At 38.5% G+C, this 21500-nt stretch overlaps 1 protein-coding gene across 2 annotated transcripts in view; it reads right to left on the bottom strand.

Moving 5' to 3' along the window:
- jph2 (junctophilin 2) overlaps positions 1 to 21500 on the bottom strand; it is a 62522-nt gene that overhangs the window by 31713 nt on the left and 9309 nt on the right. For both annotated transcript variants that reach the window (XR_007934227.1, XM_028794767.2), the window contains exon 2: positions 19068 to 19875. Coding sequence is in view for 1 of the 2 variants with exons in the window: in XM_028794767.2 (XP_028650600.1) it covers positions 19068 to 19875 (808 nt within the window). In the remaining variant the exon portion in view is untranslated. The remainder of the gene's footprint in view (positions 1 to 19067; positions 19876 to 21500) is intronic.

Raw genomic sequence — 21500 nt, 5'->3', positions numbered from 1 at the left:
TATAGGGAAGTGTGGTGCTCATGAATGGTATTCTCTTCAAGTACATTCATAAATGATTGTCTACCCTTTCTGAGAAGGTCCCTTTGAGCTTCAAGAACACACCACAGATACTGCTAGATAATGAACCATAAAGCAGAGCTGCTGTTAAAGATAAGGGCCTACATATAAAAAAGGACATTTTTAAAATATATGAAACACTGCTTTTATAATACATATATCAACTCAATAGTCCAACTCTAGAAGAGGGTGTCACTATGAGACTGAACCATTAAAACTGGACATTCTTCAGATCTCCTTGCTGAGTATAAAAAGCAAATAAACATCCCGCTAAGCTGAGGGAACACCTCTAAGATGGCACAGCTCACTGCTGGGGCAATGATATCATTATGATACTTGTAGCTGGATCACTCTGTATGTGTTGGTGATTGTTCTTGATTGTGAAATTCTGTATGGTTCACAAACATGTCAGGATATACAGCATGTTTTAAAATGACATATGTTTTATATTTTAATAGAGGCATTTTATGTATCCTTTTTCGTGAGTTGTTTAATAACATGACATTTGTAAACCTGTGCACATTAATACAGAGTAGCAGGGGACTAAATAAATAATGTTATACTAAAATTTTGGTGATAGTGCATTTAAAATATGGGTGTTTGAACAAAATATATTAAAATCCCTGCATCACTGTTGAGTTTTGCTTGAAATTTTATTGGGTATTCTGTTCATGGTGGAGCCAGTGCCTGAACAAGGCGTTGTGACATAATAGCGAGGAAGGCTTGAATCCTCTGAATATTATGAAGATAGTATCGACAAGATGGAGTTTTTAACAAAATAAGCTTAATGAAAGAAAGTGTGGAGTCCAGAATCACGCCAAAATTCATAAATGTGACTGATGGTGATAATTCTGCAGCAGTGTTTCTTAAACTTTTTTTTTCAGTGACTTCAAGACCCAGCACATAATGACTGTCAGATGTGGGGAATCTTTGCAAACCGTACCATCAGCACCCACCGTCCAATTATGGGTTCTGAGCCTTAGTTTAAGAAAGTATGAGCAGAGTGTTACAGAGTAACAGAGATGGGACTGATAACAGCACGGGGTCTAAAGCAAGAGTTAACCCTTTAGAGGGCACACTCACTTACACCAGGCCAATATGGAGTAACTAAGCACTGTACCTTCATAAACATATAATAATAATAATAAATTTTATTTATGCCTGTTGCAACTGGTTAAGAAGTAGATACATAACCTAACATAACCTAACATAACATATTCTGAATGTGTGTGAATTAAATACCCATGTAGAGCAAAATAATGCTATAACAAAAAGTCTTGTACAGGTAGGAATAAATAAACATTCATCCACGGTATCCACTTTTCCCAATTCAGAATCACCCTGGGACAAATCCTATCTTGGCAGCTTCCAAGACATGGTGGGAAACCACCCTGAATAGGGTGCCATTACATCACATGACAAAGTCGTGCACCATCTACACTTCATACATACTAGGCCAGTTTAGAGCTACCAGTTAATCTGACATGCACAAATAAAGTTCTATCTATCTATCTATCTATCTATCTATCTATCTATCTATCTATCTATCTATCTATCTATCTATCTATCTATCTATCTATCTATCTATCTATCTATCTATCTATCTATCTATCTATGAGATGTGGGAGAAGAGCTGGAGTAAAACCACACAAGCACCAAATGGACATGCATGGCCGTACAGGCCTGGAATTTGAATCCAATCTTTATAGCTGTGATTCGGCACTAAATATTGTGCCCTATATGCAGCTATGCACCTCTGTAACAAATTAATCATTCTTTATGATTTATGACATTCATACAGTATTTTTCAGAGTGACCACTATCAAAAGGTGCTTTGCAATAAAAACAAAAATGTCAGAAGCAAAACAAGCTAACAAGTTTCAGTCAAATACAAGATTATTCAAACCCAAAGGAAAGTGCAGAGACTCAGGGAGTAACCTGATGACCGGATTAATATAGATGCTGATCAACAGCAAGAATGAAGCCTCATGGCCTATTTGTCCAAATCAAGAATGGTTTTAAACCTGCTCTTCCATACAAGCAGCGAGTATGTGTGTGTGTGTGTGTGTGTGTGTGTGTGTGTGTGTGTGTGTGTGTGCGTGTGTGCGTGTGTGTGTGTGTGCATGTGTGGTTACTATCTAAGGTTTTGCCTGCCAGATAGTGGCACTCTAAGAGACTGATGACTCTGTAGATGCCTCAAATGCTGTAACTTTAAACGTTGCCAAGAATAGTTTCAATCTCTTCAGTTAACAAGTGAACACAGATTCCCTGCAGGACAATTACAGTGACAATAATACTGCATCAACCCAAATACCATTTACATCCCTTGAACATGGGATTCAATGTCTTAATCTAACAAAATTTTCAATAATCCAACCATCCATCTTCAAATCCATCTATTCCAACAACAAACATGTAACAAACTTACGCTGATAATAGCCGGCTCAGTGTTCATGGAGAGCAGCAATATGTTTAAAATGATGACTCACCCTAGTAGTGTGGAAGCAGTGCATAAAAGATCAGCAGTGTGCTAAAATTTTTATGAGGCACACAGCACACATATAGGGTAGCACCATTAATCCTTGAATGAATGTGTGTTTCTGTTTTTGACTGGTATATTTATTCTTAGGCTGGTTTCTGTTTATATGACAAATGAAGTCAAACTTTTCCCCACACTGCCTGCTTCACATAAATTGCACTCCACTGCCACAGACAAATGCACAAATTTTGTTCAAATACTGATTGTTCAATCTGTGTATGCTGATTGGAAAATCCTTGAGTCAGTCAGGTTTCAGGGGCCGTTGCTCTTGCTTCAGGGCTTCCCTCATAATGATCACACAGGCAGACTCACTCTAGTGTGTTGAATGTATTACGTGCAAGATGAGATCTTCAGCACACACAAAGGGTGGCTGGTAGGAGAAAGGCGGGGCTGGATCTGATTGGTAGAGGGACAGAATGGGAAACACACAAGGATGAGAAACAGCATAGGAGGCATGGTGAGAGAGTCGCCTTCAAAGAGGAAAGGTATAAAAGCAGACAGGAGGCAAGAAAGACGCCTCAAAAATAATCACAGAGTTTGAGAAACAGGCTTTACAGGAACATCCTCGAGAAAGAATCCCTGGTCAAGGGAGGTTTAGACACATGCAAATACAGATGAAAGGTGCTGAAAGAACAAGTAGGGCAAGAAATAGGAAATATTTTACAATTATTCTTTTACCTGTCTTTGACAGGTATCACGACTAGTATAAATCTAAAACTAAGTAAGTAAACACCATTGTGTTTTTAACGTGTGTCTTAGCTTGTTGAGGAAGCACATTTTTTCTTGGGAAAATTTCTGATTGCCACCAAATAGCTGTCAGAATATAAAGTAATGCTTCCTAAAATGATGATTTACCAATGACATTTGCATTATTTAATGTATCTTGTAATCTAAACAAACCCTGCCCTGGAGGGCTGTACTGCCTGCTGATTTTGTTGCAGTCAATCAGACTGCATAAATTGTGTTCTGTTTCAGTCACATTACATATTTGCTCAAGGACAGAGATCTTACCCTAAGATGAATGACAGAGGCGAACACAGAAATGGCCATGAATCAGAAAGCTGCTTCTTTATAAACGCTTCCTGGAAACATGTGGTCTTACTCAAAATGAGAAGATGAAAAACAGAGGAGTGATCTCAACATCTCCTACACCAGGAGTGTAAAATCAGGGCTATGAGTGGGTGGCTGTAGGTTTTGTTCCACTCACTTTTTAAATTAGTAACCAGTTACTGCTGCTAATGGAAGAGACGTTTGCCTTGATTTTAATTGACTTGCGTTTTTAGGAATCAGAACCTTTATTGGTTACTTAATTAATAATTAGATGCAAAGTGAGCCAACAGATGATTAGCTAACTTGATCCAACTTGGACCAATGTGTTCATACGATATCTGCTTCAATAAAATGTTTGGACAGAAAACAACAAATGTCTTGATCACCAAAACATAGTGCTCTCAGAAAAAAGAAATTTAAAAGTTATGGAAATGTCTGGCATGGCAAAATGAATAAACTAACAAGCCACAGAATTTAAACGACACATTTATTTATCAACAAAAACTGGCTTCTGATTCAAAAATTGGTTCAAACAAAAACAATGGCCTTCTAGGAGACGAGTTAGTTGGCCATCAGTTGTCTTGCTTTGCATCTTGTTATTCTCTGTCTGTAGATTAAGGGAAGAAAAGTAATAATTTTAAGCATTGCTTAAACAGTAAGTTAATTAAAATTGATGCAAAAGATACCTGGTCCATTAGTAGCAGTAACTGGTTACTAATTAAGAAAGTGGCCTGAACAAACTCCTGCAGCCATCATGGTTCTTCAGAATGTGTTTAACATTCGAGGACCAGGTTTGCTCAGCCCTGTTGTATCTTGTTATATTGTGTGGCATTGCTGTTTGTACGTAAAATGTCTTCACATCATGCCGATTAATGTACACTGCTTTGTAATCATCATGTGAGTGCAGAACTGACAGTGATGGCAGACATTGTGCTGGCATAGCCTGTACTAGCAGAGCCACCTTCACTTTCCTTTTGTGTTCATTAGTGTATTACAATGAATTTAATAAACTAATTGATGAATGCAACGTTACAAGCAGGAATCAACTTTCGTCTGATAGGACAGTTAATGAACATCAATTAAACATTATCAAAAAGCTTGTACACTGCAAAAAATGAAATAAAGCAAGTGAAGTATCTAAATTATGAGATTAAATCTTGTGTTCCTTATTGTAAGAATTATTGACTTGTTATAAAAATTGTACTTATGATTTTTTAGCTTACTTTAAGAAATTTTGTCAAGTACAGTACATTTTGCTTATCCTATTGACAGATATGTTTGCTAAATAAAAGCATAACAATTCCCATTTAAAGTTTTTTTGACTAGTTTTAGTATATTAACTTTTCGCAGTGTGGCCACTTTGTGGCAGAAAGATATCATTTAACTGAGTGTTTTGGGGCCAAATAAAATAAAAGGCTGGAAAAGGGATCCTTTGTTCGGGTTTGATGTCGCTTGGTATGTATTACCTGAAGCAGATGTCACAGTGTTGTTCACATCTTTGTTGATGAAATGGATAACACATTGATGTTAAAACTGCTAGAAGAGGCAACATCAGCCCTTTCCTGACTCTCGGTAAGGTCACTGTCATTAGTCTCAACTGCAGCATTCGCGGCTTGTTCAAAGTGCTTCTTCAAATCATCCTTTAGTTTTTTATTTTTATTTTATAGTGGTGAGCAAAGCAATGTCTTTTGCTTCTATGTCGTTTTTGTAAGAATGACTTACGAACACCTTGAAATCACTTTATTTACTTTTTTTGTCCAGTGCGTCTTGACTTACCAGTACTAGAAAACTCCATTATATGTTATACTGTTTGTCTTGTATTGATGTCTAGTTATGCAAGCCATTGAGCTTTATGGGGTTTCCCCCTACTTTTGGCCTTCTGACCCAACAAACCCTTATTGTTAAGCCATATTTTATGCAGGAAATTACATCTTTATGATAAAAAGTAAACCTGTAAGTGTCTTCAGCAAAAATGATCAGATGGGCTTGCAGTTGCCCATGCCACACCAGCCAACCCCAAGGGTTCACCCCCTAATGGGAAAGAGAGATCAAAGTTACTCCTTTTCACAAAACTCCCAAAATAATGGGGATTGGTAATATAGGCATGTGGAGTGTCATTTTATGTTATTTCGAGGATGCTGATCACAAATATGACATTTTTGATATTTGGTTCCTTACTGGTGGTCCTAGCCTTTTAGAGAAGGTTAAAAATGACAAATTTGTTAGACTATTTCAAGGTCAGTGATCATAAATATGATGTTTTTTTCGATTTTTGCTCCTTTACTATGGACTTGAAAAACAACAAGTTTCTATTTAGAATTGAGAATATTTAGACTTTAAACATCAATATTGAATCACACATTTTAATATTTCATATATTTGATGGAACTCTTCTTGTTTATTATGTACGTTTACCTCATGAAGTAAGTCGTTACATTTCTAATGAACACCCTGAAGTAGGGCATCTTTTGCTAATTCGGACTTTATTCACTTTCATTTTTGCTGCACCACTGAGCTTTTGTTTTGAATGACCATCCAAGTTTACTTTTCTTTTTCACTTCTTTGCAGCATGGCCAACATATCACGTATACAATCTCATAAAAGAAACCTGTTAGACTGCTCTGGTTTTGAACTGCCCATATCATCCAGCCAGGAGTCATATCTTAACAATTGTGAGGGTCAAAGTGGGGTAGGAGTACGTGCTGGTTAGCAGACTTCTGTGCATGCTCATACCGTCGATGAAAACATTTTCTGTTATTAGGCATTTTTCTGTCATGTATCACAAGGCCTCATTGCGAGTAGGGCCCTAAGGTGTGCACCCAAGTCACCCTAATGGTACATCCAAGCATGTGGTTTAAGTCTTTTTTTGGCAAATTACAGCTACTCTCTCAGAGTCAATAATGAAGTACTGGTTCAAAAATATTATCACCTGCCTGTGCTCCAAGAAGTGTAACCAATTGTAACTCAAATGTTGCAAGACACCTTGGATAAAGGTGTCAGGTTAGTAGTAATAATGTGGCACATTGATTACAAAGTTATTACACTTTGGACCAAATAGCATCCCTTTAGCCACCCACTTTCTAATCTACTTATCCAGTGCTAAGTGATAGCGAGTTGGTGCCTAACTGTGCACAAGGCAGGAACCAACTCTGAACACACAGGCACACATGCTTCTCCATTTGCCCACACTATTCAACCTTATAGAAAGTAAGTTTATTCAAAACTCAGATCCATCTGAAAGCAGGCATTGGCTGGATATGAAAACACGCAGCCCTGATTAGCTGATCTTCATGACAACCTTACTCGAATGGTCCTGGAAATGACAAACCTGAGCAGCTATTGTCGATACTCAAGGTTGCATTCTCACTGAAGGGATTAGAGGGGACAGGTAAACTAGGAAACATGTGAATGAAGAAGAAATATCCCTATGTCTTTTGTGACATCAGGACCTTCACTTTGTACTAAATAATTGCTCTTATTACATGTAAGAAATGCAGCATTGCCAATTGTAGTCAAATCTTTAAAGAAAATAATCTATCATCTTCCATGCCCGTGTGACTACTCTGGCCCCCAGGCCCAGTTCTGCAGCTACTTTTGGCTCACACGCTGAAGAAAGGCAGATGCCCAAAGGTACTAATGTATCAACTATGCCAGCACACTCTGACTCTTGCTTCAGAAAGAAGGTTCAACAGGTCCAGCAGTAGGCACGAAGGCTTTTAGTTATAAGTGGCTTTCCTTTGTGAGGCCGCGCTCCAGAATGGGAGGTGCGGGGGGGAGGGGCGGGCACAGAGCTCTCAGCTGTTGAATTCCCCAGTGATTGTGATACAGCAACCCTACGCTTTCCCTTATTTAGTCAGGGTTCCAGGCAGGCCCGGTGCCTGTTTGCGTCATTTACACCCTGGCCCTGCCATTTCGGAGCCAATTCTCATTCCTTATTCTGAACAGAGGCACTTGATGTCCGGAGAGTCATACTGGAGTGTTGGGTAACACTGAGCTTAATAATGAATGGACAGATTTTATTTATAATTTCTTACCTCACCAATGCCAGACAAACAAAAGGAACACTACACTACCAATCTTCTTCTTCTTCTTTTTTTTTTCTGCTTATTAAAAATGCCCACATTAAATGCTCTTACCAGTAATCCAAGTCAGTTTGTTTTCACTTATGGCAAGTGCTACAATGACTATGTTTTATTACCATAAACAAAAGGAAAACTTTAAAAATGATATTTTTAGTAATTTACAAAATAAAGAATCAATTATAAGCAGTCTTACTCCAGTACAGGATCAGGAGGCACCTCAGCACAACCTGGCAGCACTGAACCAGCTCAGGACGGATGGTTAGTTTTCACAGAAAACCTTCACACACACACACACACACACGCACACACACACACACACACATACACACGGAGGCAACAATCAAAATACAATATACCCCTGAGACACGGGGGAAACATGCAAACTCCACACAGGCAGTGCTCAGGCTGGAAGTGGCATGTAATGCTCTGGAGTTGTGTCACTGAGCCACCCCTACCTAAAATGTACAGACATTTTTTTATTTTCCACACTATGGAAGTATTTGCTTATTAAAGTCTGTCCCTGAAAATGAAATATGCTTAATAAATATATGAATGCATTTTGATGCAGTAATAAAACATATGAATCATGTGTTTGGACCATGAATGAATATTCTTTTCTGCTTCATTACTGAAGCACAACAGAACTAATTGTTTTACTAAGAAAGTTCTATTATTGTATGTAAATACATTTACTAAACCTCCTATTTACAGGCATGGTGTATTTTTGGTTATTTCCTTTGAACAGAAGAATTATATGATGAACAAAATTACAAACCACGAAGAGCCCCTGAGGACCAATTGCTCTTCTTCTGTTCAAAAACTGATGTAATATAAAATGTATCAATCTATTATTTTCTTCTACTACCTGGCAGTTACCTTCTTTGCCAATAAGTGTCCTTTAGAATGAGGCCACCCATTCTATCCATGCTGAAATTCCCAAAAATGTAAGCACTAACTCCAAAAGAAAATGCACACACTCACACAAGCCCATCTATTTGAGCCTCACTGCGGATTGGAGCCTATTCCAGCAGCATCAGGTACAAGGCAGGATCCATCCCTGGACAAGATGCTAGTCAGCCGCTAATATACAGACACACATTCACACTCACAGGGGGCCAATCCAGAGTCAGAAATGAACCTTCTAGGCACTTGTTTCAGATGAATACATGGACCATGATTATTAATAAGGAGAAGCTTATTTATATTGCTAACCCTTGAGAAGAACATGAATGCTGTTGATTCCATGGCCTGCTTTATGTTCAAAGCTTAAGGATGAGCAGCAGTAAAACTACTTATCTGTGGGCCTAACACATCTAAACTGTGCTTTAACATTAAAGACTATGTTAATATGCATTTTGTGTTATTCTGCATGATTTAAGTACCACACATTTGCTTTGAATATTCAGTTGTTGTAGCTGTATTAATGTTGTCATGTATACAAAGCAGTATGAATTTCTTACTTGAATGTCCACCCTACATGCAAAATGCCATCACACTCCAGTGTCATGAAAACCAGAATGTATTAAAACGCATACTGTAACTTCATTTTAATTAATAGAAAACACAAATCAGCTTACCTGATGTACTCCTTACTCTTGTAATATAAAATGTATTGATCTATTATTTTCTTCTGCTACCTGGCAGTTACCTTCTTTGCCAATAAGTGTCCTTTAGAATGAGGCCACCCATTCTATCCATGACTCTATTTATATGACAGCTAAAGCAACATTTATGTGTCAGACTTGGAGACAGATACACTTTTATGCAGACCTTATTCCATGATGCTTGTAAGATTGGTCTTCCACAGTTCTGCATGCATTGTCCACTCAAATGTTGAGAAGCCCAGGGATATAAAGTAATGCACAAGGGTGACCCTAAAATATTGAACTATGAGCAAAGCACAACCCCAGGGCTTTTGTTTCTATAGTTCAATGCCATAATGTCAAAATGTCTGATACTAAAATATTTTTTTTTAAGTATTTTTTTTCCAAAAGCCAGTACTTCAGCAGGTGATTTTTAATAATTATTCAGAACCTCTAGGATTTCAGTTCTCTAGGTTTTCAAAGTGTAACACTCTCAAAGACAAATTTCATTGTGCACAAAGGAATTAGCCTCATTAATGCCACCCGAAGTGGACATGCTGAGCTACAGTGCCCAATGGGTCTTCCATACAACTTAAAGATCTTACAGCCCATCACTACATTATTGTGCAAGGTTAAAGAATCATTACACCACTGAAATATGCAACATGAAGCATCATTGCTGCAGCAGATATCGGAGTCTTTGTCAACAGTTAACGCCAGGTGACCACCCAAAATCTATCAACCTTCAACAGCCATCCGTGTGAAGCTAAAGGAAGCTGACAAGTAAAGGTGAGCTCAACTGAATTGTGCCAACTTCTCCATCTATATGTTACATTTCTTGATGAATAGACAACTGGCCTGTGATGAAATGAGATGAGTATGGATCCTTAATCCTCCTGTGATACGCTGGTATGCAGTGATGAGCTGACATTTAAGTAATTGGCAATTGCTCACAAGCAATATTAACAGGGGTAAAAATAGACAAGACACTGCAGTGTTAAAAGTAAAAATAATATATACATATTTTGCAAATACTATATGCACATATTGATTATATATAATATAGGAATACATTAAATTCTATGTTTTACTCTACTTAATACTATTATTTCAAATTCTCATCAAAATGAGATATTAGAGTGGTTCAGATGAGCTTTCTGCAGAATATATTCACATGACCGTCTTCACACATGCAACATGCACATGCCATGCATTTATTGTAAAATGGTGCCATTTTCTCCCAAGAATTAGACGCACTAAATTTCACAAGTATCTTGGTCCTTTGCTCCCATTCAGACACTCCTATATCCTGATTCTGAAGGAGACCAGGACCACCTTCAGCCTTGAAACGTTTTGCTTCCCTTCTTAGTTGCCACAGTTGAACTGATTATTTCATTTTGCAGAGTGTCTGAAGAATATCTGATCTGGTTTATAAAGGCCAGCTGACCCTATGCCCACCTTTGATCACAGATGTGACTCAAAGTACAGAAATACCACACCACAGCTTGTGTTAGTACCTACTAACCTATAAGCATGTTTCTTACTTTGATAAGCTAAAGCTGCAGTGACCATAGCTATCTTTTTAAAGTCAAATACCATCATAGAGACCTATTTGACTGAAATAGTCCCCATCACTTCTCCTTATATTTACATTTTAAAGTGTAAGAAATAATGAAATGTCAACGTGCAATTTCCAAAATTGATGTACCATCTAAAAGTGATAAAACTAGTGATCTGCTTCTTACTTACCAACAGCAAAAGACTTTGTTTGATCCTGCCTTTTGTGGATGTTGGGAATGAAAGCAGGCTGTTAAAGAAGAACTGGTTTACTTTGCTGTCAGGAGTTGGATTTTTTCATTAAGCATTATATGGAAATGTAAAGCTTATATTCAGTATACAAGTAACAAGATTGTTAATAAGATTTTAGTGCATTTTATGTCACTTTTGGAGAAAAAGAGGAAATTACTAAAAATCTCAGAAACACATTTAAATGTGCATTGGTAAGTGTTATAGTAATCACATACAGTATGTTAGAGTAGATGAAATTTCATTTTATTAGAAGTTACATGAGTTTTATAAGGAGCCGCATGGGTTTCCTCCATGTGCTTGACAGTCCAAAGATATGTGGGTCAGGTGAATTGCCATTGATAATTGGGCTCTAATGTGTGTGGGTTTGTGTGTGTGTGTTTTATCACCCTGCGATGGGCTGGTATCCTGTCTTAGTGTTGTTCCTGCCTTGCACCCAATGGAGGCTGGGACAGACTCCAGATACCATGCATCCCTGCCCTGGATAAGTGGAAGTAGAAGATGGATAGATGGATGGGTTTTATAGGGTAATGTGAAAGTTAATTCATCAATAGTTACAGAATTTTGTATTATTCCTTCAGCAGTGAATCATAATTGAGTCATGTGAAACATCCATCCATCCATCCATCCATCCATCCATCCATCCATCCATCCATCATCCTATTTATCCAGAGAAGAATTGTGAGGAAGCTGGAGCTTAACCCAGCAATCAACCTGTATTAAAAAAAAACCTAGAAGTTCTATTTCAATTTGATTTTATACATTGCCATTCGGGCCACCTTACTTTACTTACCTTACTTAGTATGTTCTCACTAAATGATGTATATATTGTCACACGTGTTCACTTGGGAGGTAGTTTAAGGACTCTGGTGATGGTAGCTATCCGGAAATTTCAGCTGTACATCAGACTGCCATCTGTAAAGACCTTATCAATATCTTTGTAAACAGATAATTTCTTTTTAATTTATTTTAATTTTACAGGATCATGGATATGCCCCAAACCTTTTTTGTGTCTGCTGCTTGTCTTACAATACATATTCCTACTATACATATAATTATAAATACATATTTTGTCAATCAAATTTGTATAGATAAAACGAAGGGTACAGTAAAAGCAGTACAGTAACTGCAAACCAACACTTTAGGGCTATGTAAGAACAAAAAGAAGCACACTCTCTTCCCGGTAAACCACGTCACCTAACACATTGTACCTAAGACAGTTAACTAAACGCAAATACAATAACAAATCAGTGGGTAAACTGGCACATACACACACCACACAGGAGCATGTGGCACAATAAGGAAACAAAAGAACGAGGAATGGTGGACTGGAGAAACTGCCTCGCAAAGCAAACCCCAGCCAGCTCTTTACTAACTAAACAGCATGAAGCCAGATGTGGATAGTAGAGCTGGAAGACTTGTTGATCTGAGATGCAAAAGGATCAAGAAGGGTAAGATTGTAAAATGAAGAATTCAGATGGCATGAGAGACAAAGGCAGGAGAATTTCAGCAAAAGGCTAAAAGCAACTTAGCTGCAATAACTAGAGAGAAAGGGAAAGAGATTAAATGGAAGAAAGGTCCAAAAGGAGAAGAACTTGAGGGGACAAAGGAATGGGGAGAGAAAGGATCGTGGTGAGCGATTCTTCCACTTAGTGCCAGACAGCCAAAGCCGGAGGACATTCTCAGAACATATGGTGGAAGGTGCCAGGGACTTTGGGATGAATTTGAGAATCTAATCTTTGGAGGGTAGGGTACACTCTATGGACAAATTCTATGTGCTGGTGATTAGTATTTTTAGAACAATTTCTTATTTTTAGAAAGATTGTTATGACTGTATATTTTGATGGGGTACCCAGGCTAAAAGGGGAGCAAATGGGTCCCCAAGGTGGCAAGAGTCATCCTGCAAAAATCTGAGGAGACAGGGCACCTGTCAGACAGTGCACTGGCAGTGCAAGAAGACCAAATTGTCTGGAGTGCCCCAGAAAAGAAACCTGTAGAAGTACCAGACCAAGTCAGAGAGGTACAATTCTAGCACTAGTCATGCCAGGATCAGAATGCATAATAGACTGGTATGGGGCTACTTGTCCTTCATGTCAACAGTACATGAAGCAGAATAGGGTCTGTAGCTAGAGGAGCTAGGACCAGGTTGCCTTTAAGAGAAAGAACTGCTAGGACTACCCCACCTGGCTGATTATTTAGGGTTCAGCAGTGCAGGATCTTTAGCTACATATTTTTTAGGTTTTCCTGCCATTCCTGTAACTAAAGAAGAGCTACTCAAGCATTGAAAGTGGGGGTTATAAGGTGGTCCAGGTCAGAGAGTTATTTAAATTTTAAAGTTAGGAGGAGACCCGGGATGAAGGCACACAAGTGGAAGAAAGAAAAGCCTTGGCCAAATATGAGACAGGATGGACAGTTCCAAAAGACAGAGAGACAGAGAGACAGAGAGAGAGAAAGAGAGAATTGAGGGTTAGCCACTCCAGTTCAGTGCCAACTACTTGTGAACCAGGCCTGGAATGGCAGCATCATTTTTGTTTTTTGTTTGTTCTTTTTTCCTTTGCATTTTGTATTGTCTTGCATTATTCCTCATTTGTGTGCTTTGTTTAATGAACATAAATGGTTTTAGGATCTGAGTAAGATTAGATTCCCACGACGGTAGCGATCTGCCAGTGAGATGTATGCATGGTCTTCAAGTATCTGTGTGGGTTTTCTCTGGGAACTCTGGTTTTCTGCCACATTCCAAAGATATAATTATTAGGTTACCTGGCATTTCTACAGTAAACTGTGGCTTATGTTATGGTTGTGTATGCCAGTGTGATCTACAAAGGACTGGTGGTCATGTTCTGTGCAGGCTCTAGAAGCTGTGTCTCTGTCAACACTAAAATGAGTTAAGTTTGTTACCACTTGTGTGGGGGTAATACATGCACAGTTAGCAGGTGGCCCAGCAATGTAATTTCAGCATGAGAGCCGGTGAATTTCAGACAGCAATTCTTTTGCATCCTGCTAGTTATAGAATTTAGAACACCATCCAAAAACAGTTCTGGATTCCTGGTCCTTCTAATGCAAGGCAGGGTTTATGAGGTTCATTGAAGCCATTATCTGCCAAAGGTCATAGGACACTGACCCTACACAGAATTTTGATGGTTTCTGAAGAATTCAAATCCACATTGGGGTATTAATAGATGTAACTTCATTATATTTGTTGACACAAGACAGGATGGATCCATGGATTTATGCGGTTTCTGGCCTTGGAATCTGCACATAAGAGTACAAACTGAGATACAGCAGAGTAAGCATCAGTTTCCAATCTTTAGTCATTTAGTTTTAGTGATAATGGTCCCAGTGTCATCTCATCTTCCTGTCCTTATCTAAAACTGTAGAACCTGGTCTGGCCTTTGGCTTCCACAGGCCATCCACTTCTGATGCATTGTGAGTTCACAGATGCCCTTCCACACATCACTGGTGTAAGAGAAGATATCTGAGTATTTGTTACCTATATGTTACCTTTAAATGAGTCTGCCCATTCTCCTCTGAGCTCTGTCATTAACAAAGTCCAAAAAAAACTGCTGCTCACTGAAAATTTTTGTTGTCTCGTAATTTTTTGAAGATTTTAATGAATGAAAATCATAAGAGGACAGCTGTTTCTGGGAAGCTAGAACCACCACATCTAGCACCAACAATAATATCACTGTCACAGTCTCATGTTTCTGCATTTTGATGTCAGGCTGAATAACCACCAAACCTCATGACCATATCTGCTATATTTATTAAGTTGCAGCCACACAGTTGCAAAGATGATACACAGTATACACCTATTTAACTAATTATTCTTTGAAGAATACTCAGAAAATAATGAGCATCTTTTATTATCTTTTAAGATCCTAAACATCAAGAGCAAGCTTTTCAGTTTTTATTTGTGTCTCCAGTAGACTGCATTTTATTTATTTATTTATTTTATATTAGAATTGCTAGATTCACTGCACTTCACAGTGAAATAATGTATGATACCTACATTTTTCATCTCTCTGTTTTGCAACAGCTATACATAAATTTAAAAAATCAGGTTATTCTATTAATTACTTTTTTTTCATAACCACTTCATCCACTAAAAATTTGCATGTAGTGAAATTATTGGAATAGTAATAAACAAGAACTTTGTCATTTGCTAGGAATGCAGAAAGAGACGTGCAACAGCCATGTAATTCCACACTAATAAGCCGAGATTTTCACTATTTCAAGCCCCTAACGGCTCTTCTGTAGTCTGGAAGTCCTCCGTGTTTATGCATACCATAAAGGAGCTGCTACTGTACTGCACTTTCATCACTATCTGATCAAATTTCTCCATACAAGGAAAGAGTGTATGAGAGCGCACATTGCTAAAAGAAAGTGGATATTGAGCAGATCCAGAACCTGTTCCTAGAGCATTCAAATGTAAATATTGTCTCTTAAAACATCAACGTGTGCCGCTGGCAAAACTAAATAGCTTGATTGACTCATTCATCATCACGTCAGAGTACTCCGTATTGCCCAGCATTCACCATTCATTTGCAAAAACATTCAATTTAGGATCCTTACATTAAACTCATGGTGGTGCTGTGGTTGCCACTCCTGCCTTACGGACCCAGTGCTTTTGGTTTGAATCTTACACTGAGCTGCTGCGTAGTGTTCTCCATGTGACTGTGGGGGCATTCTTCCAGGTCATCTGGTTAGCCTGCCACATCCCAAAGATATCTGCAGTCAATTAAAGGATAAATGAATTGGCCCAGTTTAGATGTGTACATAAACAGGCTCAGTAATGGACTGGTACCCTCTCCAGGGCTGATTCCTGCCGTTTGCAAATTCCTTTTAGGATAGGTTCCATCCCTTTATAACCCTGAATTAGATTAAAAGGCTTTTAGAATGTTATGTTCCACCCACCATAAAATGTAATATGCATGTAGCTTAAAATCTACTTTACAATGACACATTTGACTTTAAATGTATATACAGTAAATATGTCTTTAAACTGAAATGTGCTCCTGCTTTGTATTCAAGGAATTGCAGAATCTCTGGTGACTGGTTTAGATGCTTTCAGAGCAATTCAATGGGACATAAAGCCTGTTTTTTGAAAACTGATACACACTGACTGAAAAGCTGGCCCAGCTGGACGGTAGGACCCTGAGTCCAGCTCGGTTGGCCTATTTCTTGTCCTTCCTTCTTTGCATGATTTATCGTGTATATGATTACAGAGTGAACAATGTCTTCTGTCCAGCTCACAAACATATCATTCTGTGGTGTTTTTCAGGTCAGCTCCACTCCTAAAATCTGCCTGAAGGTAACAGAGAAGTTAGTGCCAGAGGAGTGCTATATAACATAAATTGTGGAAACAATATGTTTTGTATATTTGTTTACTTTACTGTGGGCAAGTTTAAAAGAAAATTTAAAGAATAATAGAAGAACTATAAGGATAGTAACTGAAAAAGCCTTAATGGTGAAGCAAAAGTAACAGAAAAATAAATTACATATCTACAATTTCTATTTTCACACTAATTTTAACAATTATAATATCGTGTTTCATGCAAGGCCTTACTATGTGCTATATTTTTCATAAATATAGTATATAAAGAGTATTTGAAGCATTACTGGTTTGTCATGTATCTTTTTGTTTAATCCAGCATCTGTAGTTTTACAGTTACAGGTTGCATGCCCAACCTACCTAGAAGAGGGTCTTTCTCTGAATTGCCCTTCTCAAAAATATCTTTCATTTTTTTCCCTACAAGGTATTTTTTTAGAAGTTTATTCTTGTCTTCTTAGAGAGTCAAGGGTGGTAGGGTTAAAGCCTATTGGGGCATTCCTTGTGAGTTTTGGGGCTATACAATAAATAAATTGTTAATGCTGTTGCAGGAATCATTCTTTATGACTTAAGCACCAGATTCATGGAAGTCATACTTAGTAGTAACTTGGGTCAGATAATAATTCATGATTGTTAGTAATCGTGCATGTATCAGATACAACCTCAAAGAGGCAATAGGGCATTAAAGAATATTTGACACAAATAAGACATTTAAATCTACACACTGTTTTTAAGTACTGCAGTGCCCATATAATACCCTTTGTCTTCTCTCTAGGTGGCTGGGAAAATGTATTTTTCATATTGGCCAAATGATAGCTGATTATATTCTTCACACTTGCCTATTTTTATTGTCACCAGTTTGCGAAAGAAACTATATATATTTTAAAAAGTTTAATAAAGATTGCTGCCTTTAATTGGCTTAAATACTATGCAGACTCTTACTGCCTGAAGACTTTTTCTTTTCGCTGCACGCAAAAACTTCAAAATCTGATTCAACAACACAACCCCATTTCTCTGTCTCACAAAGATGCAAAATACACAGCTTTGTACAGTACTGCTATAGAAGCATGATACAATAAAAAAGAAAGAATTTCACAAATGAGAGGAGACTGCTCAGGATCACTTGGTTAATTAATAAGATATTAACAGATATCAAGAATACGTAATCCTTTTAAAGGCTGTGGAGGTCATGGATCAATTCTGAATGGGTACTTCCAAACACACATACATTGACTCACACAGGCCCAGTATGAATGAGTGCAGGCAAGTATTTGAACTGGTCTATGGTGAAAAACATGGTCGTATTAGAAAGATATGCTGTGTTAATGTCCAGCTTAGAAGCAAACAGAAGTGAGCAGTTGAAAACAAGGCTGAAATAGAAAACCTTTCCGTTAGTGACATTTCCTACTGATGAATAACTGTAATGAAATAAACCTGCCTTTCTCCACACAATGTACCACAAAAAGCTGACATATTGTTACTTAAGTATGGAAAGAATCAAAGCAAGTGAAATTCCCAGAAGAAGAAATCTCCACAGTGCAACAGCAAAGCATGTGACACAGCAGAACCAATATTACTGACATCTGATGTTTAAAAACTGATGAACAGGCATCACTGATTAAGGTTGCTTAGATTTAATTGCATTAGCCACATAAGCATACACAAGGCTGACACAAGGAAAGAACGGAGGATTTCCAATTGAAGCCACTTTGACACTAACTGGTTCAAATTGTTCCATAATCTTTGATGTTCAGAACTTTTCCTTTCTTTTTGTGTACCAAAAAAACTTAAAAACAACCAGAACATTTGCAGACCTGTTCAATTAGAGCAGCATAAGGTGCAAGGCAGGTACAGACTCCAGAGAGGAGCACATTTACTACATTTTGAATCGCCAACTAACCTTTTGTGCAAGTCTGTGGTTCATGGGAAGAAAAGTCAGAGTGTGCAGAGAAAAATCCACACAGATGCAGGGCAAATAAGCAAAGTCCACACAGACAACAAACAAGACATGATTGGAAACCAGGATGATGGGTCAGTGAGGTATCAGTGCTAACCCATGTGCCACAAGTGCAAGGAAGTACCAGAACTAAAATGAAAATTCTATGGTCATACTATACCTTGCCTGTCATCATGTGCAAAAGTCTACAAAGGGAGAGCAAAGATTGTACCAATGCGTGCAAACCCAGACTGAATCTATGGTTTATGTCCACCTCACTGCGGTGGGTTGGCACCCTGCCCGGGATTGGTTCCTGCCTTGTGCCCTGTGTTGGCTGGGATTGGCTCCAGCAGACCCCCGTGACCCTGAGTTCGGATTCAGCGGGTTGGACAATGGATGGATGGATGGATGTCGACCTCATGCAGCACACAAACTACCATCAACTTTTCAATTTCCTTTGTTTTTCTGGTGTTGCACAACAACTAGCAGAAAACAACATAATTAGGAGGACACTAGACTTTTCCAATTGGGTTGAACAATTACAGTAGGTTTGTGGATGAGATATGTTTCTGGCAAATGCTTGTTTTGGTAATAAAAATTGAATTAACCTATCCTGAACCATCTGATACTCTGAAGAGTTGGTAATGTACAGTATCTGGAGAAAATATGCCAACAATATACCTACCGGGAGGCCGCAATCTCTGCCTTCTGCTTAGCAATAGCAGCTGCTCGCTGGGCACCCTCCACACTTCTGTCAACTTTCTGTCTTATCTTAGTACTCTTCAATGGTATCACTCTTTTCTTCATTCCTTTCACTAGCATATTGTTCATGTACTTTCCTTCTTCCTTCCTCCCATCTGGAAATGTTGTGCACCCATAACCATGGCGCTGATTATCCAGCCACTCGCCTTCATACTTCAGCCCACTTGATCTCTCACTAATCCCGTAGCCAAAACGATGGTCATTCTTCCATTCCCCCATGTAGACCTCAGTTGTAGTAGCATCAATGTCTGCCTCAACGGGTGGAAAGTCTTCACCCCCTTCAGTTCCCTCTCCTAGACTAATGGTGGAGTTTGCGTCACTTGCTGCAGAGCTAAGACCAGATTCACTCTTAAGAAAGCTAATTTTACTCTTCTGACTGGAAAGGGAGGTTCTTGACTCTGATTTCTTGAGCTTCCCCAGTAAGGAGCCCCTTCGGAAGAGACCCTTCTTTTTAGGTTTCACCACCTCTGGGTTTACATACAGGGTAAGAGCAAATCCACCTCGGGAAGGGCTGGCAGGAACAAAGGAACTCTCCAGACCTGGAGTTGCATTTCCAGGGTTAAGGTTTGGGGCATCCTGTTGTACAAGAGTGCCATTGCTATGCTCACTACGAAGGGAAGTGAGGGACGTTCGCAGCGGGGAACGAACCACAGCAGCCATTCCATATGGAACACTTTGCCGAACCCCATAGCCATGACGCATTCCTCCAGTAAACTGACCCTGGTACGTGCCTACAAAACAAAGAGAAAAAAATGTAAATTCTAAGAAGTATCGAGCGTGAATTATTTGGTTGCTTATTTTTGGCCAAAATTTAAAAAATGGTGTTGCACATTTCCAATGACACCTTGGCATGCCATTAGAAATGTATGCCAGACAGAAGAAAAGCTTTGTATACTCACTGTGGAGCCTTTCATCCTCTCTTGTAAATATGTTTGACAAAGATGGTGGCTCCTGCAAGGTGTTTAATGAAACTTTTCCAGCTCCCTGAGGAGCTATGTATGATTCTGACAACAGTTAAAACTGAACATTTTCTATTTTTACCCACTGTCCCTTGACCAAGATACAAATTATTCCAGTAACTCCATCTCCATGACAGAACAGGGGAATAGGTCTTTCACCCATGTCTGGAGCTAGACAGAATGAAATCAAGTAACTAACAGAGTGAATTTCTCTCTTAAGTCCTTAACAGTGATATTACCAGAAACAAAATGTATTAATTTCCACTTCCTGACTGGTACATGAAAAGCAGCAATTTAACCTGGATGCCAACATGAGCCAGTGTGAATATGTAGGTATATGAGTGTGCTCTGCAATAGAATTACATTCTACTTAGGGACCACGCCCGTGTTGTGCCAATTCCTACCTGGGTCATCTCTAGCTCCCCATGAACCTGTAATCAAAATATTTCTGAAAATGTACAGTTGACTGAATAGCTGGTGTTTTTTCTTCATGCCATCTCAAAGATGTGCAGATTAACCTTTTTTGAGTGCCAACAAAGACTTCAGAAAAGCCAGACATTAATCTAATCCAAACCACATTGTCTAGGCCTCTCCTTTTAAATGATGAAGCAATTGATTATCTAATGCAATCTGATCAGAAGCCATACTGGTATAACATAATACATTTAAAAGCTGAAGTCATAAATTTGAGATGCCTATGCCTAACAGCTGATCACCTGGTTTTGCTGGTTGACCTTTGGCCTGCCCCAACATGTAACCTTCTCACAGTCCAAAAAAGATCAGCAGTGAGATATTTTAGAGTGATATCTTCCTCCACAGATGTCTCCAAGGGCTATCCCAGTAGAGCTAAAAAAGGAGCCACCAAATTTACTATATGCAGGCCACTGCATGCCAAGGTGCGGATCAATGTCACATTCCAGATAGACACCGACAAGGAAGGGGCTATAATTAATTACCAAGTTAAGTGTGCTATTTCTATGCTGAAATGAGTAGTACAGAGTATTTTTAAATTATTTAATTTGAATGTTTCTAAGATGTGTACAAGCTTTAAATCAAAAACATTTTTAACATGAACACTGTATACACCCATAGCATTAATTATCCTGTCACTAAGATTGTGAAGTCATTTTCTTTTCAGATATCGTAATAGATCAATGTCCCAACTCTGAGGTTACAGAAGCAAATTTTGTGCTGTCCTGCAGCAACCTATCACATTAATATTAGAGCATATTGTCTAGGATTAGTCTTAACAGTACTAGATAATATAAAAGTCTGCCTCTATTAGTGTTACTTGGCATGGATGTGAGAAGGAGGAATTTGGCACCCTCAATTGGCTAACATATTTTTATCCACATTTCACAGTGTAGTACATATCTACATATCTGCTGTGTTCCACA

Source organism: Erpetoichthys calabaricus, chromosome 2, assembly GCF_900747795.2.
Source record: "Erpetoichthys calabaricus chromosome 2, fErpCal1.3, whole genome shotgun sequence".
Taxonomy (NCBI): Eukaryota; Metazoa; Chordata; class Cladistia; order Polypteriformes; family Polypteridae; genus Erpetoichthys; species Erpetoichthys calabaricus.
Note: the sequence above shows the minus strand (reverse complement) of the source record. Positions and strands in the feature narration are given on the sequence as shown.